Below are 24,135 nucleotides of genomic sequence, written 5' to 3'. Positions count from 1 at the left end.
AAATTTTTGAGGACACTTATTTTATCTGCATGAAATATTCACTTTTTACCTTTACAATGACCTTATCTTTTGGACTTATACTTTGGAATTTTATTAAAGATGGAACATCTTATAGAGAGAAGCATTTGGCATTTTTGTAAATAAAGTATTTCTAGGTTTTCTAATTCATCTAACAACGAATGGCTTCATTTACTGCCATCACAAGACGAGTTAAAAGGATTGAAAATATTTTTCTAGTTGGACAGGTTTGAAAGTATGTCATGAGCAGCCATGTCCATTTATTTATTTCCTGTTACTTTATAATGTTTAAACTTGTGCCAATGCCCAGTGTGCCAAAGAGTCTATGAACTTAGAAGTGGAGAAAACAAATGAGTCCACCTTCCCCATCTTTCATATCACTGTCTTCTTTGCCTAAGGGGCTAGGGATCGATTTACTATAAGTGGTGAACAAACTGGAATCTCGGGAGGAGAACGAAAGCTGAGTAATTGTCTACATGTAAAGCACAGAGATTGGTGGAACTTTTCTCCGACAAAGTTGAATCACTCTCTTTTCTCTGGATGGATTTTTTTGACTTAAATAATATTTGTTTTGGCAAATGTAAATACGAAATCATAGACTCACCATACTGACTGACAGTTAGAAGGGGTTAGAAACGACTAGTCTGCATACCTTGTGTTGTAGTCAAGGAAGATAAGGTTGAAATAGGTGCCTGTTTAGATCACGTATCCTCAGAGATGAATCTGAGGGCAGAACCCTTGTACTCTGCCTTCTCATCTTCAGAGTTTGGTTTTGAATATCAGAGGTCAACAATGCCAAGTACAGGTAGTCCCTGATTTGTGATGGGGTTCCGTTCCAAAAACTCCAGCATAGCTCGGTTCTGATGTAAGTTGAATACCTCTCCATTTTTTTTTTTTTTTTTAAGTTTCCATTATTTTTGTATTTTATTACCAGTTCCCTTATAAACTTAATCTTGAGCACATGTAAGTGAACAGGTGAGAATGATAGCATCAGTAAACTATGCACTGCAGCGTGGTATATAGTGCGAATTACAAATAATGAAATGTGCAAAAACAACCAGGGGGTTGTAAATACAGTTCTCTGTATCTGAGATATATCCTAAGTTGGATCTTTGTTGCCATGGATCAAATTGTGATCCCCTCAAATACGTGTGAACTTGTGAAGACCATATTGTGTGATTATCCTCCACTTCATGATGTGTTGTGGTTAGTGAGGCAGGATTGTTGTTGTGTGCTTTCAAGTCAACTCTGACTCATAGTGACCCAGTATAGGGTCTCCAAGGGCAGTTGGTGGATTTGACTTTTTGACCATGCATTAGCATTCCAGTGCTTATCATATAAATCACAGCAGAGGTAGGGTTGTTGTGTTAATTGCCGTCAAATTAGTTCTGACTCATAGTGACCCTTTATAGGCTTTCTGAGGAGCAGCTGGTGAGTTTGAACTGCTGGACCATCTACTTTGTGGCTTACAGTCCATTGCTTATCCTGCAGCGCCACACCAGGAGTTAGGTTAGGCAGGGCTAGGTTGTGTGAAAGAGGATTCAGCTAGGTAAGGTAGTATTAAATGGGATGCATCACTCTTAGGAACATGTTTCAAAAAAGCCCCCTGATAAGTCATGATCTTTTTAAAGGGGAGTTTCCCTTGGGTGTGGCCTCTGTTATCTTTTCTCTTATGAAAGATAAAAGGAGAGAGAAGCAAGCAGAGAAGTGAGAACCTCAGTACCATAAAGAAAGAAACTCAGCCGTGTTCTTTGGACCTGGGGTCCTTGTGCTGAGAACCTCTTACAACCAGGAGAAGACTGATGCCAAGACACATGTAGATCTCCAAGGAATGCAAGGTCCGCAGATGTTGAAAGGAGGCAGGAACCATCCCCTAGAGTCAACAGAGAGAGAAAGTCTTCCTCTAGAGCTGGCACCCTCAGTTTGCACTTCTCGCAGCCTAAACTGGGAGAGAATGCATTTCTGTTTGTTAAAGCCAACAGCTTGTGGTATTTCTGTTATAGCATCATTGGCTAGCTAAGACCCCTGTACTGAATCTCAAACTTAGTTTTGCATGAAAAAAAAAAAAGTCATCGTAATAAAAATATTCTGAGACTTGAGTATTTTTATTCCTTTCTAGATTTTTGACATAAGTTGTTCACTATGTATATTATGTGGTGTACTTCTTACAATGTTTATATACTGGAATTAATGCCTCTTCTTTTCCTCACAGGAGAAGCTAACCTTCCTTCATACCTTGTATCAGCACTTGGTAGCAGGCTGTGTGCTCATAAAACAACCAGAAGGCATGCTGGATAAATTCTCCTGGTCTGAGCTTTGTGCAGTCTTGCAGGAGAATGTTGATGCCCTGATCACAGATCTCAACAGGGCTAATGAGAAGGTAACTGTCCTCAGGCACCAGATACCTCTATTAAATTCAGTGACATTTGTCCACATCACAGTATCATTAAGAGGGGCTGACATTCATCTTATTTCAAAAAGAATTTGGATGTTAATAATTCAATACCATTAATTATGGCTTGTCTACAACTCAGTTTGATGCCATTGCTGTGGGCATGTAAATGTGACTGAAGTCTGTATGAAGTCTCTAAGCTCCACTTTCTGTTCAGGACATGCTAATACTACTAGCCAGTATTAGCCACAGGGACCTAATTAAAAGAAAATAAATTAATCTTACTGATGAAGCAACTCAAAGAACTTAGTCATTTACATTAATAAACCAACTCTTTATCTTAGCATAAAATAGAAACAAAATGCAGTTATTCAAAAACATGATCTTAAAATTCTTTGGGAAAGACAAGGTGTTATTTTAAAAAGCCCTTAAAATTTCAAATGATGTTTATGACTTATTTGTTGGAATGTTAATAAACCATACATTGCAAAAACCATTCCATGTTTTAGAATGTAAGGACTAGATGTTTCAGGAGAAAACAGAAGACTTTTTATGGGTACTCTACCAATTCATAAATCAAGGAAATCAGTCTTCAAAAACAGAAAAAGAGGTAAATACAAAGCCTCTTTTGATAATAGAAAATTAAGCTGGCATAGCAGACCATCATATGCCACTGTTAAAGATATTGAGTTGTATCCTGAATGTATTGAACTGGTCAGCACTATCTATGTTGATGAGGTCAGCTTTCCAGGTCTGGTTGTGCTGGTATTTGCTTTGAAGGGACAAAAAGAGAAAAAGTAATCTTAAGTATTTTTGCACCTGTTGAAGTAATGAAACAGCATTGTGGTCCAATTTCAGGATGAGGTTTCTTATTATTAAGTATGCGACCGTGTCTATACTGGTAAACACAGTATAGACACTCAGGAGAAGGTCTGTAGGTTTGAGGAGATGAGAGCATCAGTTGTGAGAAGCACAGATGTTGTCCCTGATTGTGAATGTGTGTGTCATGGGTACAGTGTTTGTATGTATAGCTCTGTGGGAAGTGTTTGAAAATTACTGCTCTTTAGGATGTATGTGTATATATGTGTGTGTGTTTAGCCCTCTGAGATGGTGTTACATTTTTAACAGTTTTTCATAAGGTCAAAACATCATTATTGTCACATATGCTATAAGATGAGGATATTCCTCCCAGGGTTTTAAATGTAAAGTAAAAAGTGGTTAGGACATTCTGTTTTATTTTATGTAGAATGTCTGCAGATTGGTTACTCTGACTTCAATAACTCTTTTCCCATTGAGGTAACTGATTAGTTTGAGCTTTGGCTCCAGGAATAAAAATATCCATTTTAATCTTCTCAGAAAAACATATTATTTAATGAGCACTTTTATTAGAAAGAGAATTACAAAAATTATAGTCAAAATGCACAAATGACATCATTCTTTGTTAAATTATGATCGTTGACTCTGCTGATCTCTGTCCCTTAGTTTCTTTATTTGCATCACAACTTAAACTGTTTCTACAGTCCTGAGAACAAAAATACAGTAGACAAATTTTGAGTTCTTTTTTTGGGGGAGGTGGTATAGTGAAATGGCTTGTGAGCATGTCTCATTCTTGGTTGCATTCCTTGCTACAGATAAGTCATCTAGAATATATCTGTAAAAACAAGTCGGACACAATGCGAGAACTCCAGCAGACCCAGGAGGACACCTTTACCAAGGTGGCGGAGCAGATCAAAGCCCAGGAGAGCTGCTGGCATCAACAAAAGAAGGAGCTGGAGCGGCAGTACTCGGAACTCCTGTTGGAGGTGCAGAAGAGGGCTCAGGTAGCTGACTTCTCCAAAGAGCTTCCCCAAACCCACTACTCAGTCTTCAGGGTTTCCTTCCAGTACCAACACCAAATCAGTTCGAGACTACTTGAGAACTTGTTTACACATACACACATGAACAGACAAACATATGCATGTATACAGATAGGTTATGTATTTGTGTGTGTATTTAGAATGGTCTTTCATTTAAGTTTGGAAGTAGATGGGTTTCTGGTTAAAACATTCCAGAATGTGTTGCTTAATTAAGTGAAAACAAAAAAACAAAAACAAAAGCAGCATTGCTTTTCTTCATTTATACAGTAAATATTTAAAATACTTAGTAAAATTTTGTCAACTTCAGCTTCCAAAAAAACTCACTGCCATCAAGTCGATTCTGATTCATGTACAGAGTTCCCGAGGCTGTAAATCTTTACGGGAGCAGAAAGCCTCTTCTTTCTCCCAAGGAGTGGCTGCTGGGTTTGAACTACTGACCTTGTGGTTAGCAGTCCAGTGTTAATCCTACCACACCACACCAGTTTTATCATAGGTATGCTTTTACTTCAGGAGCTCTGGTAGCATAGTGGTTACGAATTGGGCTGTGAACTGCAAGGTCAGCAGTTCGAAACTACCAGCCGTTCCCTGGGAGAAAGATGAGGCTTTCTGCTCCCGTTAAGATTTACAGCCTTGGAAACCCTGTATAGGGTTGCTATGAGTTGGAACTGACTCCATGGCACAAAACAACAACAAAATGCTTTTACTTGGAGTCCTAGTGTGGCACTGTAGGATAAGCACCTGACTGACAGGTCGGTTTGAAACGAAAGGACAGCAGTTCAAACTCACCAACCACTCCTTGAGAACCCTATACAGGGTTGTTATGCATCAGAACCGGCTCCACAGCTCATAACAACAATAATGCTTTTATTTAGTCTGTATTAATCGTCATCTAATAAGATACTGCAAACCACAAGGTTGGTAGTTCGAGTTCACCAGCTATTCTGAGAGAGAAAGATGAGGCTTTCTATTCCTGCAAAGATTTGAAGCCTTAGAAACTCTATGCATCATCGCTATGAGTCAGAACTGACCTTATGGCACTTAAAAACAAAACAGCATAGCAAAAGAATTTACTATGAATTATGTCTCTATTGGATTTGATTCAAAGCAGACATTATGTCTAGTTAGTATAATATTTTTTCCTACATAAATTATTGTCACATTATATTGTTAGCTATCTTCTCTGCCCAATTTGTAATAACATGGTATTGTTAACTGCCATCAAATTGGTTCCGACTCAAAACAACCCTGTGTAACTTTTTCAAGGAGTGGCTGGTAGGTTTGAACTTCTGACCTTGCAGATAATGTTGTTGCTGTTAAGTGTTGCCGAGTCACTTCCAACCCATAGTGACCCTGTCTAGGATTTCCAAAGAGTGGCTGGTGGGTTTGAACCACCGACCTTGCTGTTCAAACTGGCCTTGCGGTCGGTCCAGTACATTATCCTGCAGCATCACACAGCTCAGTACTTATCCTAGAGCGCCACACTTTTTTTGGATTTAATATTATAAATGGTCCCTTTCATTCCCAAGGTAGAATAGAAATCATAAGGTTGTGTATTCTTTTCATGGCTGATTCAACATTTGATTGATTCAGTATTTAATCAGGTCCATTCATACTTAAGGTGTCCTGGTGTGGTGCTGTGGGTTAATGCGCTAGACTGCAAGGTTGCTTTGAACTGCTAGGTCGACACTTCAAGCTCTCTAGCCGCTCATTGGAAACCCTATATAAGGTTGCTGTGAGTCAGTGCCAACTCAATAGCAGTTAACAACAATTCATGCTTATATTGGCAAGTCTGATGAAAAATATATTTTTGATCGTCAATAACCAGTTTTGTTTGAGCCTCTAGTTGTTAAGTGCCATTGGATCAGTTCTGACACATAGCGATCCTGTATAGGGTTTCCAAGGAGTGGCTGGTGGGTTTGAACAGCTGACTTTGCAGTTCAAACCGACCTTGTGGTCCAGTACAGTATTCTGCAGCACCACACCAGGAATCTCTAAACACAGGCATTTATTCACTGCATGCAGTGTGCCCTGTGATATGCACAACACTTTTTAATATGAAAGTAAAGGAACCGATGTGTATTTATTAAGGTAAAGTACACTGCACTCTGTGCATGCATTGGGAGGGTCCTGCTCAGTGTCTTAATAACTCTAAACAGCAGCTGAGTATCATTCCACTTCCATGACAGAATGTTTTCATCACCACAGACTGCTCCTTTGTTCCCTCTTCCACTCAGTTTTCACTCCACACAGGCAACATTTCTATCATCGTAGATTAATTTAGCCTCCCATTGAATGCCATGTAAATGAATTCATTCAGTATGTAATCTTGGTGCTTGGTTTATGTCACTAACCATAATGTTTTTTGGGTATTCATTCATGATTTTGTATTAATCATTATTTTTTATGATTGAGTAGCATTCCATTTTAAAATTGCACTATAATTTGTTTATCTGCTCTCTGGTTGATGGATATTTAGATAGTTCTCAGTATTTGGCAGCTATAAATACAGTTTGTTACAAACATTATTGTACAATTTTTTTGCTGGGTCATAGATGGTGGTGGTGGTTGGTGATTGTGTGCCGTGGAATCACTTGTGACTCTTAGAGGCCCTGTGTAGAGTTTCTGAGGCTGTAAACCTTTACCAGACCATTAAGCCTCATCTTTCTCTTGAGGAGTGACTGGTAGATTCGAACTGTTGACCTTGTGGTTAATAGTCCAATTCATAATCCACTATACTACCAGGACTTTGGGTCATAAGGTAGGTCTATGTTCATAAAAAACCGTAGGAGTTTTTCCAAAATAGTTTTGTGTCACAGAAATGTATGAGAGTTCTATTTATTTTGTGTCCTCTTATAAGATTTTTAAGGAGCTCTGGTAGCACAGTGGTTACGAGTTGGGCTGCTAACCTCAAGGTCAGCAGTTCAAAACTACCAGCCATTCCGCAGGAGAAAGATGAGGCTTTCTGCTCCTGTAAAGATTATAGCCTTTGGAACCCTATTCTGGTTCAGCTATGAGTTGAGCCAACTCCATGGCACACTGCCACCACCACATTTGATGTTGCCAGTCTTTCACATTTTAATCAGGTGGTTTTGAAATGGTATTTCATTTTGGTTTCAATCCACATTTTTCTAGTGACTAAATCTGTTGGATAATAAGCATTTGGCTGTTAAACTAATGGTTGGTGGTTCAAACCCACCTACTGTTCTGGGGGAGAAAGGAGAGACTATTTGTTCATGTAAAGATTTACAGTCTTAGAAACGCAAAGGAGCAGTTTTACTTTGTCCTATAAGGTTGCTGGTGTGGTGCTGTAGGATAAGCACTTGACCGCAAGGTCATTTAAACCACAAGGTCAGCAGTTCAGACTCACCAGCTGCTCCTTAGAAACCCTGTGTAGGGTTGCTATGAGTTGGAACTGATCGATGGCACTTAACAACAACATAAGGTTGCTATGAGTCAGAATCAACTTGATCACAGTGGGATTTGGGATTTGGTTGAATTTGTTGAGCACTTTTCATATATTTTTGGTCATTTGTTTATCTTCTTTTCAAATGTGTTGTTCATTAAAAAACAGCTGTGTTTTAGCTATGGATTTGTAATTGTTTTTGTTAGGTGCCATCGAGTCAGCACCAACTCATAGCGACGTTATACACAACAGAACGAAACACTAGTTGTCTGTATATTCTGGGTACAACTTTTTTGTCACATATATGTATGACCCATATTTTCCCCAATATCTGACTTGCCTTTTCATTTTTTGATGTGTCTACTGATGAGCAGAAGTTTAAAATACTGATGAAATTCCATTTTAAATTTTTCTCTTTTTCCTAATTATTTTCATGTTTTAAGACATCTTTGTATAGCCCAAATTGTAAAGATAATCTTCTACTGTTACTTGTAGAAGTTTTGTAGTTTTATGTCTCGGTCTGTGATCCATCGCAGATGATTTTTATGAATGGTGTTAGTTGGAAGCTGAGGTGCATTTCCCCCTCCTACATTTATTTTTTCTCACATGTTTATTGAAGAATTTCCTTTCTTTATTGGATAACTTTAATGCCTTTGTTAAAAACTAATTAACTATATATATATAGGTTTATTTCTGAAGTCTGTGTTCTGTACAAGTGATCCATGGGCAGTTCCCGAGTTATGAACAAGATCTGTTCCTAAGTATGCCTTTAAGTCACATTTGTAGCTAAGTTGAAACAGGTGCCTATGGTTCTTGTAGGTTAGGCATGGACAGCTAGACCACAGGTTATTAGTTCAATCTCTGCAGAAGCAGGATGAGGCTTTCTGTTTCTGTAAAGATTTATAGCCTGAGAAGTCCTATATAGGGTCACTATGACTCAGAATCAACTCAATGGCAGTAGGGTTTTTTAATTTTAATTTTAATTTTTAGTGCAAGAAAAGGCTCAAAGCCATTTCAATGATGTAAAAGCAATACATGCAGCAAGTGAAAGTGATTGTGATAAAGAAATTTTTTTGTGATCAATCTTTTGTAAATAAGGGAAAATTTGCATACTATTAAAGGATAAGTATGAGTTGTCTGTAAATTGGATGTTCACAATCTGGGGACTGCCTGCATTTGTCTGACCTTGTGCCCAAACTATACTGTTTTGAAATCTTTTTTCAGGATTATTTTGACTGAGTCCTTTGTTTTCTTAGGCTAATTTTTTTTTCTAATTTGAGAGGGTTTTTGGATTTATTTTTCTGTGCCAAATCTTGTTTCCTAAACTCTCATGGAGCATGTGATTTATTTTATGAGTTAGGAATTTAATTTCTCAAATTTAGACAGTTCCAAACTTTAAATCTATAACATGCCCTGACTACTATTATTATTACTACCATTTACCATGTTGTTAAGTGCTGTCAAGTCAGTTCTGACTCATGGTGACTCTGTGTAGGGTTTCCAAGGAGCAGCTGGTGAGTTTGAACTGCTAACCTTGTGATTCAAACCGACCTCTCAGTCCAGTGCATTAAATCCCAGAGCCACACGAGGACTCCATTCTGCTCAGTATTCTGTTACAGTGACCTTGGTTAGGAGTTTAAACACTATGGAGTTCATGAAACTCCTATTAGAACTGTTATATGTTTTATAGGCATTTTAATTTGCATCTGTGTAGGCTGCCTTTATTAACAAACACCATTCATCTCATACCCCCATACATGTTCAGGTCCTTGAAGGCATTTTTATAAATGCATTTATAAATGACAAATTTCATTAACACGTATTTGACTGGCATACCAGAACAATCTATACAAGATTCAGAGAGAACTATCAGTTTTGTACATTCTACAAAAGAAGAACACTGTGGCTCAGATTCAGTTGACATGCAATAGTTGATGCTAACATCTTACTGTATATAGATATGCCATATTATATTGCATTTTGTGTATACTTTGTGATAAGGACAAGTATCTAGCACAATACTAACAGGAAATAGATGCTGAAAACGACTATTTTGCCTACTTATTTTAGAGTCTTGCTGCTGATTTTTTTTTTTTCTATCATTTTCTTTTTCTCCAAATCTTTTTAATAGTTTGATAAGGTTTAAGCATAGGAGTCTCTACAGGTAACTCATCACAGAGTCTAAAAAATATCTTTCCATCACAAACGTAAGTCTTGGGAAAGCCAAGTCCTAAACCTGATTTTTCCTCTCAAGATCATGGCTAATAATAAAACTCCATTAACCACCAAGCCAGTTGCTGTTATTGTACTTTGCTTTGCAATCGTCCTACTTTATTTCCTTTACACTATTTTTGATGACAAAGTCAAGAGAATTTATGATTGAGTACAAAAATCAAAGAAATTCATTTTGGTTGGTTGATGATGCGTGGAGGGGATTGTAACCATGGCAGTGAACGAAATACGATAGGATGAATGGAAAGCTAATGTTCTCCCATGTAAACTATCACACAATTCACAATAAAACATAAAAAAAAAAAAAAAAAACCAACTAAAAAACAAACAGATTATGGAGCCATTAAAAAAAAATAAAAGAAATTCAGATATGCCATGTTATATTTCATTTTATACATCTCATTGTATGGTATTGGATGAGCTCTGGTGGCACAGTAGTTAAGCATTCAGCTGCTAAACTGAAAGGCTGTTGGTTTGAAGCCAGCTACTCTGCAGGAGAAAGCATGGCAGTCTATTTCTGTAAAGATTGCAGCCTGGGAAACCCTATGGGCAGTTGTATTATGTCCTCCAGGGTCACTGGGAGTCTGAATGGCCTTTATAGCAATGGGGTTGGTTAGGGTATATTAAGCTTACATTTGGCAAGAAGTCTGGGAGAGTCATAAAAGTGTTAGTAAGATGTTGAAATTTTTTTTTTTTTTTAATTGAACTTGCTAACATGTTCAAGGGTAAAGTTGAGCTCATTTATATTGTTGGAGGTGATAGCACTGTAAGGTATACATGCCTGCCTGGGATGATGGATTCACAGAGAGCCAGACACAACTCGTGCATAAGAGGTTCTGAGTGTGCACCTTTCATAAAAGGAAAGTGCGCTCATTACTTTTCAAGTAAATGTCTTAGAAATGGTTTTTTATTTTTTAATTAAAAAATGCATTTCATTTTTGTTGTTTTTGTTGAGAGTATACACAGCAGAACATACATTCATTAAACCACTTCTCTATGTGTGTCTAAGCGCTGGAATGCTAACCCTGTATAGGTTCAGTGGTTCAAACCCACCTGCTGCTCCATGAAAACTCTATAGATGGCATAGGCTGCATAGCACTTAACAGCAGCAACCTCTGTAAAAGTCAGTGTGAGGGATTACATTCTTTACGTGGTGCAGGAGTTCTTATCCTCCTTCCTTGAGTTGTGCTTCCCCATTTTCCGACCCATAGTGACCCTTTTTAGGATTCCATGAGAATAGAAATTATTTTTGTTAGCAATAATGCTATAAGTGAATTTGAATAGTTTGATAGTTTTTTTCAATGCTTTTGGGTACCTTTTGTATGTCTCTTCTCACTTAATGAGCTCAAGTGTATCCCTGTGTGATAGACTAGTTAGGCACCATTTCTATTTTGTTGTTGTTTTGTTGTGTGCCGAACCATGGTGACCCTGTATAAGATTCAGAGACCTGATACCACTTAATTGTATAACAAGGGTGCTCTAGGAACAGGATTAGAGTGGAGTTAACAGAGGTGAAGTGCTTAGCATTTAGAAATTACAACCTGAATGCTGTCAACTGTCTTAATACATTCTCATCATCCTTATCTTCCAGTGAGTTTTACATTGCATCATTGGACTGTTTCTTTTAGAAATATATGCTATATCTATATATAGCACACACACACATATGTATAAATATGTGCTGTATATGGAGCACAAATAATATACATAAATATAAAATGATTTTCTGAATATAGGTCTAATGACATCTCAGTCCCTATTTCTTGAATTCACATTCTCAAGTTATTCTTTTCTTTGAATTCACTGTGGTACAATACGAGGGTCTTTAAAAAGCTTGTGGAAAAGTTTCATTAACTTTCAATTCCATTTTTCCAGGAATTTTTTGAAGTGCCCTCATATATATTACAAAATGTTTACCATTTTAAGCATTTTTAAGTATAGAATTCAGTGGCATGAATTATACTCACAATGTTCTCATACCCTAACTACTGCCCATTTCTAAAATGGTTCCACCACCTCAAATGGGTTTCTTCCAGGACGTATATTTCTGGCTACTGCTTTCAGCTTTAACCTCATGGTGGAGGCCCAGGGCCACCTGTATGTGGTAGAGCACCTGGAGATGTTGTTGTTGTTAAGTGCTGTCGGGTCAATTCCGACCCATAGTGACCCTGTATAGGGTTTCTGAGGAGCAGCTGGTGAGCTTGAACCACTGACCTTACAGTTCAAAAGACTTTGCAGTCTGACACATTAACCCACAGTGCTACACCAGGACTCCTGCAGATCTAGCATGTGTCAAAATGAACTAAACCTTTTCCACAGTTTGCTTATTTTACACTTAGCTTTCTTTCAATAATCTCTTGGGTTTTAACCCATGACTTTAAATATTAAAAAAGTCAGTAGAAAACACATCTTTTCAGTTCTTTTTTTGGTTACAAAAGGATACTTTTGTTGAAAACATACTTCTACTGAAGACATTGTGATCTGTGAATATGTAAAGCAGATTGCCACCAGGAATACTATCACGTTTGCTTTCATTTCCACTTACCTAGTTGTAGTCCTGGTGTGGTGCTGAGGGATAATGCACTGGACCGCAAGGTCAGCGGTTCAAGTTGGAACAGACTAGATGGCACTTAGCAACAACAACAACAACAACAACCTAGTTGCTGATGGTCTCCATCTTTTATCTTCTCATGCTTTCTACATTTTCCCTTTTTCTCTCTAATTGAACTAGTGGAATTGATTTTGGAGAGATCATGATATTAACTTTTGTAATTTCTACTTGTTCTCCTCTACTGATGTCAAAGATGAAGAAATTGAAGATTTTTGATCAACTTCTGCAGTCTGAAACTGATCAAACATGCAATCATGATGCTTTGATAATTGCTGGTGATTGGAAAGCTGATTCTAGAAACAAAGAGAGAAGATCAGTAGTTGGAAAATATAGCCTTGATGAGAGAAACAATGCTAAAGATCACATAATAGAAATCTGGAAACAGCAACCTATTCGTTGAAAAGACATTTTCCCCCAACAACATAACTGGTGACTATAACACAGTCCTCACTAGATGGACAGCACAGGACTCAAATTAACCAGGTCTGTGGGTGGAGATGATGGAGAAGGACTATATCATCAGTCAGAACAAAGCCAATGGCTGACTGCAGAACAGGCTATCAGTCACCCATATGGAGTTATAGTTATGGCTACAGAAAATTAAAACAAGTCCATAAAGTCAGAGTACAACCTTGATTATATCCAACCAGAATTTAGTGACCATCTCAAGAATAGATTTGACACATTGAACACTAGTGACTAAACACTATATGAAATGTGGGATGACATCAAGGACATCATACCTGAAGAAAGCAAAAGCTCAGTAGAAAAACAAGAAAGAAAGAAGAGACCAAAATGGAAATTAGAAGATACTCTGAAACTTGCTCTTGACTGTAGAGTAGCTAAAGTGAATGGGAAAAAATGATGGAGTGAAAGAGCTGAACAGTAGTTTGAGAGGACAGAATAAAACATTATAATGAAATGTGCAAAGGTCTGGACAAAATGGAAAGAACGCACTTGACATTTCTAAACTGGAAGAACTAAGAAAATATTCAAGCCTCAGTTTGCAACATTGAACGATTCTCTGGGCAAAATATTGAATGAAGCAGGTAGCATCAAAAGAAGATGGAAGGAGTATGCAGGATAACTGTGCCAAAAAAAAAAGTTAAATGTTCAGCCTTTTCAGGGGTAGTGTAAAATCCAGAATTGATGGTATTAAAGGAAGAAGTCCAACCTGTATTGAACACATTGGTGAAAAACAAGGCTCCATGGATTGATGAAATACCAGTAAAGATGTTTCAACAAGCAGATGCAACACTGGAAGAGCTCACTCATCTATGCCAAGAAATTTGGAAGACAGCTTCCTGGCCAACTGACTGGTAGAGATCCATAATTGTGCCTATTCCAAGGAAAGGTGACTCAACAGAATGTGGAAATTATTGAACAGTATCATTTATGTCACATGCTAGTAAAATTTTGCTGAAGAGGATTGTAAAATGGTTATCAAAGTACATTGATAAGGAACAGCTAGAAATTCAGGCTGGATTCAGAAGACGACATGGTGTGAAGAATATCATTGCTGATGTCATATAGACCTTGACTGAAAGCAGAGCCTACAAGAGGGATGTTTATCTGTGTTTTATTGACTATGCAAAGGCATCTAACTATTGTTGTTGTTGTTGTTGTTATGTGCCGTGGAGTCGGTTCCGACTCATAGCGACCCGGTACAGGGTTTCCGAGGCTGTAAATCTTTACGGAAGCAGAAAGCCTCCTCTTTCTCCCATGGAACCGCTGGTAGTTTCGAACTGCTGACCTTGCGGCCCGCAGCCCAATTCGTAACCTCTACGCTACCAGAGCTCCTTTACAAAGACATCTAACTATTAGGACCACAAAAAATTATGAACAACATTCCAAAGAATGGGAATTCCAAAACACTTAATTGTGCTCATGTGGATCCTACACATAGATCAAGTTACAATTATTCAACCAGAACAAGGATTTACTGTGTGGTTTAAAATCAGGGAAGGTGTGCATCCTTTCAGGTACTCATTCAGTCTGTATGCTGAGCAAATAAGCTTGACTGTATTGCGAAGGATGCAGTGTTAGTGTAATAACCTGTGATATGTACATGACACAATCTTGCTTGCTGAAAGTGAAGAGGGCTAGCAGGGTTTACTGATGAAACTCAAAGACTATATAGCCTTTAGTATGAATTATACCCCAATGTAAAGAAAACACAAATCTTCACAACTGGACCAATACTCAATATAATGATAAGTGGAAAAAAGATAGAAGTTGCTCAAAACTTAATTTTACATGATTCCACAATCATGGAAGCAGCAGTCAAGAAATCCATCAAGACCGCTTCAAAATGTTAAAGAGCAAAGATGTCACTTTGAGGAGTCCGGAGTGCCTGACCCAAGCCATGGTATTTTCAATTGCATCGTATGAATGTGGGAACTAATAATGAATAAGGAAGACTTATGAAGAAGTGTTTGAATTATGATGCCGATGAAAAATATTAAATATAGCATGGCCTGGGAGAAGAAGAAGTTAATATGCTTTACCATGAGGATGGCCAGACTTTGTCTCACATACTTTGGATATGTTATCAGAAGAGACCAACCCTAAAAAATTGGTATGGTAGAGGGTCAATTGGTGTCGTAGAGGGTCGTTGTCTTAGTTATCTAGTGCTGCTTTGACAGGAATACCACAAGCGGATCACTATAACACACAAATTTATTCTATTACAGTATAGGAGCTGTAAGTGCAAACTCAGACTGCTGGCCGGTGCTGGGGGAAGGTCCATGTCTCCTTGCATCATCTGCAGGCCCAGCACTCCTTGTATCTTGGCACCAACCTTTTCCTGGATCTAGGAGCTTTATAGTCCGAGGACCCCAGGCCCAAAGGACGCACTCCGCTCCTGCCGCTTCTTTCTTGGTGGGAGTAGGTCCCCCTTCTCGCTCACTTTATCTCCTTTGATCTTTATAAGATAGAAGATGTTGCAGTCACACTCCTTTCACTGGACTGGCTGCTCACAGCAGATGTCATTGTTGAGGTGATTACAGTATATTAGATCTCATCAAGGGGGTTACTGTGTCCTAACTGCCAAACCACTGAGAATCTCGGCCCTATCAACACCTTAACTCACACATTCAGTGAAAAAGAGGAAGACCTCCAAGGAGATGGATTCACATAATGTTTACAACCATGAGCCACATAGCAACTGTGGGCTTGGTGCAAGACTGGATCACTGTGAGTCAGAACAGACTCTACAATAACAATAAGCCCTCACTTGACCCCTTCACTGCTGAAACTCTACTGCTACCCCAGCTGTCTTTATTAATATTTCAGATTCTCACATCTGTTTACTAAAGAATAGCCATGGTCCCAGGATTTTGTTCGTTTACTGTTGCTGTTAGGTGCCACCGAGTCGATACCTATTCAAAAGGATTTCAGTGACTAAATATTCGGAAGTAGTTCGTCACTCCTTCTTCCTAGTTAGTTTCTCATAGTTTTCTGGAAGGTTAAAATTCCTTAGTTTAACACATAAGCTGTCCATGATCTGTTATGTACCTACTTCTCGAATTTCTATCATTCTTTTCTTTTCTTCAGCCATTCTGAATTAGTTGTGCTTCTTTAGAGCAGATTATCCAAATGTTTTCCTGCTCTTACTTTTCTATGTGCTTCCTGCTTTATGTAGCTATAGCCTAAGTGACAGTTTTCCTTTTTCTTAAAGGTCAACTCTCTACAGAGGGTTGTCTCTTATCTTCTGCCAAGCAGTCTACCTAACTATTGGCTCCTTTTAACTGCTTCCATTGAGGCATCACTTATGTTACCAGTGGTCTTTCCTTGAGGCTCTTGCACATAGTCCTCTTGATAGACTAATGCTGCTACAGCTTGGCTATCAGTGGAGATGTGATTGGGGGCAAGCCACAATTCTTTATGGCCTCATTCCTTCATTTCTCACAGTAACATTACAGGTATAGGCTGAATCAGACTTCAGGGAAGAGTTAGAGTAAACAGAGGGAATTAAAGTATTGGATGGAAACATTAAAAAAACATGTCTAAAATATAATTTTTTGCCTGCCCAAGGGAAAGCCGGTGAGAAGTTGAATCCTTCAGCGATCAGCTTCCTGTGTACTCTTCTGTCCTTCGGTTCTGAGTGTCTCCACCTATGAGCTGTCCACTTTTGGAAAACCTGATTTCTATCCTCATGGCTGCTTTTAGCACAGATCTCATTTCCTCCACATTACATTTCTACAAGTTTGGATTCTGTTGACTACTTCCTACCATGATTGTCTGTGGTAGCCTTTGGTACCCACATCTTGCAGAGTAGTCAAGAGTTTGTATGATTTGCTGCCTGTTTGGTCTCCTTTGTGATCTTCCTGCCAATGTGAATTTTCTAAATTCCTTTTGATTCTGCTAGTTGTCCAGTGAGAGTATCTCTTGAATTAGATACATACACCCATACCTCTCCCAATGGCAAATACTAAATTTTAGACGAAGTACAGCTTAAACCAACAAGAAGAAATGTTTCCCTAAATGCCTCACAGAAGATTCGGTCATAATGAAGACACTGCTTCACATAAACATACAGACACAGAGTATGATGTGTCTGTTTCCCATAGATCCTGCTTTTAAATCCAATACTCTTGACTTGCATTTAAAATGCAACAAGTCCATGGACAGTCATGGCAACTCACTTGCTAAATAAAGATCTATCTGAAGCTGTTAAAGTGCTGTTGCTTGTAAGGCCTAGATTCATTATGATAGGATATCTATTGGCTATCCTCTTAATCAATGAAGTCAGTTTATTTATTTATTTTTTAATTCTTCCTATTACTTACTTTAATCCCACTTGTCTTTTAATTGCCACATGATTCCCAAAGCCTGTCAATGAAATGTAATTTAAATGCCCTTCATGCTTCTCTGGAACGTGACGGTTTCACTATCATAGTGTTCTACCATAGCAGTGGACGTACTCGGCTGCTTCTAGCACCTGGCATTTAGTGAATAATCAATAAATGTTTATTGTATGATAACTCAATCAGTAATAAAAGAAACTGGGATCTGTCCTGTCTAAACTTAAAACATTTATTGTGGTAAAATGTATGAAACAAAATATTTACCATTTTAACCATTTCAAGTGTCCACTCCAGTGACATCAATTGTATTCACCATGGCGTACAATTATCATTGCTTTCTAATTCCAAAAAATTTTCATCACCCCAAATAGAAAATCAATACTCTTTGAGCAATTAACTCCATATACCTCACTACCCCCAGCCTCTGGTAACTACTTTCTAATTAGCCATTTTCATAGCTTCTTTGGAGAATTGTCTACTCAAGTCCTTTGGCCATATTCCCCCACTGTGACCCACTTTGGCTCTATTTTACTAGAGTGGTTTATTTTTGTCCTTGTTCTTGAGTTGTAGGAATTCTTATGTACTCTGTCTATGAAAGCCTTATCAGTATATGGTTCCTCCTGTTTTCTCCCATTGTGCAGGTTGGCTTTTTACTTTCTTATTGGTGGTGGTTATGTGCCGTGGAGTCAGTTCCAACTCATAGCGACTCTGTATAGGGTTTCCAAGGAGCGGCTGGCGAGCTTGGACCACTGACCTTCCAGTTCAATCCGACTTTGCAGTACAGCGCATTAACCCATAGAGCCACACCAGGACTTCATTGGTGGTGGTGGTTATGTGCCGTGGAGTCGGTTCCGACTCACAGCGACCCTGTACAGGCTGTGAGGCTATAAATCTTTATGGGAGCAGAAAGCCTCATCTTTCTCCTGTGTAACAGCTGGTAGCTTTGAACTGCTGACCTTGAAGTTAGCAGCCCCACTCATAACCACTACGTTACTAGAGCTCCTTAATAAGAACATGGTTGTGGTATTGTTATGTGCCATGGAATCAGTTCCGACTCACAGTGACCCTGCATAGGGTTTCTGAGGCTGAAAATCTTCATGGGAGCAGAAAGCCGAATCTTTCTCCCAGGGAACAGCTGGTAGTTTCGAACTGCTGACCCTGAGATTAGCAGCCCAATTTGTAACCACTATGCTACCATAGTCGCTATGGGTCGGAACCGACTCGACGGCACTTAACAACAACAACAACATGCTACCAGAGCTCCTTAAAGGACATTAATGCCAAAAGTCAAAAGATTTGAGGAAGTCCAATATCTCTGCTTTATCTTTTGCTGCTTGTTTTCTGGTGTCATAAAGTTTAGTCTCTCTTTAGCAATTCCTTAGTTATTAGACATATAATTTCATAGACAACCATATTATTTTCTAATGATGAAAATGTTAAAAGTTCTTTCCTTGTTGTAAAAGTTCTTTTCATTTTCAATTAAGTTTTGGTTTGTGTGCACCCTGGTTAAAAAAGAAGGATCAGACAGCTGCTAAGGCCTAGCTCACTGTTTCCATTTCTTCTCACCGCTGGCGCTGTACTTGCCGGAGTGGGGTGTAAGTGAGGGGTAGGAAAGAGGGTATGCACTGAGAAGCAGTCCCAACTCATCAGATGACTGGCAGTCAGTCTAGTGCTATTTGTTGTATCATTGATTTAACTCTTTGTTTGTTTTGGCAAAAAATGAAGTCTTTTTATGCATAGGAAAGCCTCTTTGGCAGGAAATAAAAGTCAGGAATTGAAGAGAAGAAATTCTGCAAGGAAGGCATGTTTTCTTTTTCTAAATATGTGTATGTACAGGAAATCCACAGAGTTCTTTCAAATTTATGTCTTCTACTTTATGTAAGGCTTCTATGTAAAAGGATTTAAAAATCAATGCGCATATTCAGATATAAACTGTTGGACCTATACTGTTGTATGTTTTAGTTATTTTAGCTCATGGGATAGTTTGAAGAGGAAGAAATAACTGTCAGCAAAAAAAAAAAAAAATTGCATAAAGAGGAATTCATCAAATGTCTGTTTTATGGTTATATGTCGTATTATTTGACTTCTCTTCCTATAGAGATTCCAAGAAATTGCTGAAAAGAATATGGAAAAATCGAACCTTATAGAGAAGTCTCATGAACAGTTGGTTCTTGAAAATTCACACTTTAAAACCATGCTATCGCAGACTCACAGGGAGCAGGCGTCCCTGCTGGCAGCCTGTGCCCTGATGGCTGGCGCCTTATACCCCCTCTACAGCCGCTCATGTGCCTTGTCTACCCAGCGAGATTTTCTTCAGGACCAAGTCAACACCTTTGAGATGTTGAAGTTGGAAATTAGAACTATAGCGCAGGCTTTGTCCACCGTAGAGGAAAAGAAGCAAGAGGAAGCCAAGACGAAGAAAAGAGTCTTCAAAGCACTGATACGTGTATTCCGAAAAGGTGTCATTGCAGTTCTGGCAGCCAACAGACTCAAGATTCTGGGCCAGTCATGCGCCTCTCTCTTTACCTGGATGGAGAATTTCAAAGAAGGCATAGGCATGCTAGTGTGTACAGGAGAACCCAAAGACAAGCAGACGTTTCCAAGTAAGAGAACTTGTACTTTATCCAAGCTGCAAGAGAGAACTATAGTGTGATTATGCCTGACTGCTATGCAAAAGCTTTTAAAAAATCATGCAACTTATTTAGGCATGTAACATAGTCTCATAAGCATATACATTTGTATAACTATATGTTGTTGTTAAGTGCTTGTTTAGTCAATTCTGACTCAGCGACCCTGTATAGGGTTTCTGAAAGTGGCTGGTGGATTTGAACTGCAGACCTTGTGTTTAGCAGTCCAGTGCTTATCAGACAGTGCTACCCTAAGTCTTGGCATTTAATTGTAATCAGATAAAATGGAAAGAAAGTATATGTTTTTTTGGTTGTTAAGTGACTTCAAGTTGGTTCTGACTCAGCAACCCTGTATAGGGTTTCCAAGGAGGGGCTGATGAGCTTGAACGGCTGTCCTTGTGGTTCAAACCAATCTTCCAGTCCAGCTCATTAACTCTCAGCGCCACACCAGGACTCTCTCTCTCTCTCTCTCTCTCTCTCTCTATATATATATATATATAATTGTAACTTTATCTAGTTTTATTCTATTTGAATCCTCATAACAGTAGAATAAGGTGTCAGGTTTATACAATGATTTTTAAATTAAGTTAATTCAGAGATGCTACCCTATTTTAAAGGAGCTCTGGTAGCACAGTAGTTATGAGTCAGGCTACTAACCTCGTAGTCAGCAGTTCGAAACTACCAGCCATTCCGTGGGAGAAAGATGAGGCTTTCTGCTCCAATAAAGATTTATAGCCTCAGAAACCCTATGTAGGGTCGCTATGAGTTGGAACTGACTCCATGGCACACCACCACCACCCTTTTTTAAATTGTCAATATGATTTACTTCTTATGAAAAATAATCAATAAAAAATGAACTAAAAAATCTATGGAACAGTTGGATAAACATGAGCCAAATGTAAATTTTCCTGCTAATATTTTTGAATATTTGACTACTCTGAAGAAACAATGAATTCAAAATTTAACTTAAAAAAGTAGGCTGTTAATGAATATAAGTTAAAACTAATGATTATTTCTTTCTCGCTCACTCTTTTTTTGTTTTCCCTTCACAGTTAAGACATCTATATGAAATGTTGCTGTTGTTAAGTGTCGTTGAGTCAGTTCCGACTCATAAAGACCCTGTATAGGGTTTCTGAGGTGTGGCTGATGGGTTTGAACCCCCAACCTTCTTGTTAGTAATCCAGTGCTTATCCTACTGTGCCATACCAGGACTTCTCTATATGGAGCTGTTGTTGTTTAGTGCCGTGGTATCAGTTCTAACTCGTAGTGACCCTGGGTAGGATTTCCAAGGAGCATCTGGTAGGTTTGAACTGCAGATCTTGTGGTTAGCAATCTAGTAAAATCTAATGTTTTGTATAGACTTTACACTAGGTGAGAATTCTGTCTGTAAGTTCTGCTGTTTCTTAAATATCTGAATACTGCTATGATTTTTAAATATGTGCTTTATAAAATTTTGTAGCTTTTCATAATAGATTTTTCCCTTTTTGTAGAACATCAAAAGGAGCAGTTACGTTGTTTACAAGCACTCAGTTGGCTCACCAGTTCTGACCTTCTTGTTGCAATCACCAGTTCTATGGTTGAATTACAGGAGGTTATTAGTAAAACAGGTACAGTTCCTTTTATTTTTATTATTTTTTATTGTCTGAGCACTGTACTCTTAAAAACAAATGTCCAGAAATACTTTATGGTACAAATCTATAAAGAAAATACACTTTTTCTCATCTTTCCTTTTCTCAGGTACAGAGAGATTTTTAAATGCATGTTTAATGATAGAGTGAATTCATGTAAATTTTGATTGGTAATTTGCTCTTTATTTATGGGGAAATCCAATGACATTTTGTGGTGAATGCATCCAGTTTATTTCTCTCTCACTCTGATGTGGTTTTCCTTATAGAAAGCATATTGTTTATGTTTTTGTTAAGTGTTACTGACAATGTTCTTTCAAATGTTTTGGCCTACCTTTATTTCTAGTTCTGCCTTGAAATTTCAGTTTTCAGTAATTACTAAGCCAATAGATTTTTTTTCCTTCTCATTGAGTGGTATATTTTTATTTATTTAAATTTATTTTAGATAGAGATAATTTTCACAGTTGACTGTTTCTGTTAGGTGTGTATTCATCTATACGTACTTGGAGATTTCTGAAGGTTTAAGATTAATTTTTTCGGTGACTCATTATATGATCTGTCTAAAAGGTTCAGTGGAAACTGCTTTTTCTACACAGGGAAAACAGTTTACTGTGTCATTGGACTAATTATCACCATTATGAACACATTAATAGTAAAAATAGTATAATGGATTTATTAATACTTTCCTCCTTAATGAAACATAATGAAATGATCACTTAATTCTCTGCTGTGCAAATACAAATATTTTACTATGGTTTCAAATAATATAATAATATCTAGATCTAGGCTCTTGTAGTAGGAAACTGGTGATTCAAACATTTCTTTTCAGATTATGTTGCCTAGCCACTGATGTATATTTAATGTATTGGTAAAACCTCAATAAACTGAGTTTGGAGTCTGAAAGAGAAGTCTAAATTCAATGTATTTTAAATATTTGGGGTTATAAGTGAAAGAAGTTACTCACAAAAAAATGCATATTACATAATTCACTTATACGTATCTATATTAGGCGAATCTATAGTGCTGCAGGATAAATACTGGAATACTTACCAAACCCTTTACAGGGTCGCTATGAGTTGGAACTGATTGAATAGTAGGTAACAACAGCATAATGACATAAATATACTAGTGGTTACCTAAGGCTTAAGGGAGTCCTGGTGTGGTGCTGTGGGTTCATGTGCTGGACTGCAAGGTTGCTTTGAACCATAAGGTTGGTGGTTCAAACTCACTTGCTACTCCTTGGAAATCCTATACAGAGTCACTGTGGGTCAGAACCGATTCGACAGCACTTAACAACAATAATGTAAGTACACTAGTGTTTACCTAAGGCTCAAGGGGATGTTGCAGGTGGTAGGAAATGACTGATAAAGAGTTTATTTTTGGGGTGATGGTTGCACAGCTGTGACTAGACCACAAACCACTGATGCATACACTTTAAATGGGTGCATGTGGAGTATGTGAATTATTCCACAGAACAGCTCTTAGAATGTGAAAGCATGTAGCTACTGAGTCTTTCCCTTTATACGAGGAAGGAAAGGGTTTTCCCCACAGTATGCCTATCAGATTCTGCTCTTGCTTTCTTGGTTTTCGCTGGGTCAGTGGCTGTCCCTAGCTAGCTGGCAAGTAAGAGGAATGGGTTTGTGGATGGTTTGGGGTAGCTACTCAACAGTGTCTGCAAAAAGGAAGAGCCATTTGTATTTAAAGCAAATATCATTTGTGCTTACACATCTACCATTATCAAAGAAAACTGATCTACTCAGAAGAGTCAAAACAATATGTCAGAAAAGAACAATAATACCAAAAATACACTAAAAAGAAGTTTTCCTCATGCATGAAAAATCACTGTTAACATTTGTATTTGCTCTTTCATCAGTTTGCTCTCTTTATCTGTCTGTCTGTCCATCCATCCAGTGACACACTAACCAATGATACCTATTAAACACGTTGCTTTATATCATCATTTAAAAATTTATTTTGAAATAACCTGAAACTTAAAGAAAAGTTGCAAGTACAGAATAACTGTTAGCTTTTTTGCTGAATCACTTGGGAAATGTAGTGGAAATTGCTCCTATATAACCACAAGATGACCCTCAGTATCAGGATGTTGTCCTTGGCCCACTGCTGAACCTTATCTGCACAACCCCCTTAGTGCCCACCAGCCGTCCAACTTTGTTAAGTCCTACATTTAGTCATGTTTCTTCAGACTCTCTTAGTGTGGAAGAGTTCCCAGTCCTTTCTCAACTGTCGTCATCTTGGCACTCTTTGGTATTGTTGTTGTTGTTGTTGTTAGGTGCCATCGAGTTGGTACCTTATGCACCTTATACATCACAGCAACCTTATGCACAACAAAACAAAACACTGCCGGGTCGTGGGCCAACCTCACAATTGTTGCCACACTTGAACCCATTGATGTTACCACTTTGCCAATTCATCTTTCCGAGGGTCTTCCTCTTTTTTTCTGACCCTCCACCTTACCAAACATGATATCTTCTCCAGCGTGATCTCTCCTGACAATATGTCCAAAGTATGAGAGAGTAAGTTTGGCCATCCTGGCCTCCAAGGA

The 24,135-nt window shown here is 38.2% G+C and overlaps 1 protein-coding gene across 1 annotated transcript in view; it reads left to right on the top strand.

Annotated features, from left to right (window-relative positions):
• CCDC171 (coiled-coil domain containing 171) overlaps positions 1–24,135 on the top strand; it is a 399,920-nt gene that overhangs the window by 138,771 nt on the left and 237,014 nt on the right. Inside the window, exons 14-17 of the mRNA XM_006864480.1 lie at positions 2,231–2,398; positions 4,042–4,230; positions 19,419–19,923; positions 21,438–21,554. Coding sequence (XP_006864542.1) covers positions 2,231–2,398; positions 4,042–4,230; positions 19,419–19,923; positions 21,438–21,554 — 979 coding nt within the window. The remainder of the gene's footprint in view (positions 1–2,230; positions 2,399–4,041; positions 4,231–19,418; positions 19,924–21,437; positions 21,555–24,135) is intronic.

The sequence above is a fragment of the Chrysochloris asiatica genome, unplaced genomic scaffold (assembly GCF_000296735.1).
Source record: "Chrysochloris asiatica unplaced genomic scaffold, ChrAsi1.0 scaffold00065, whole genome shotgun sequence".
NCBI classification, from domain to species: domain Eukaryota; kingdom Metazoa; phylum Chordata; class Mammalia; order Afrosoricida; family Chrysochloridae; genus Chrysochloris; species Chrysochloris asiatica.
This window is presented reverse-complemented; position numbering and strand designations above follow the sequence as displayed.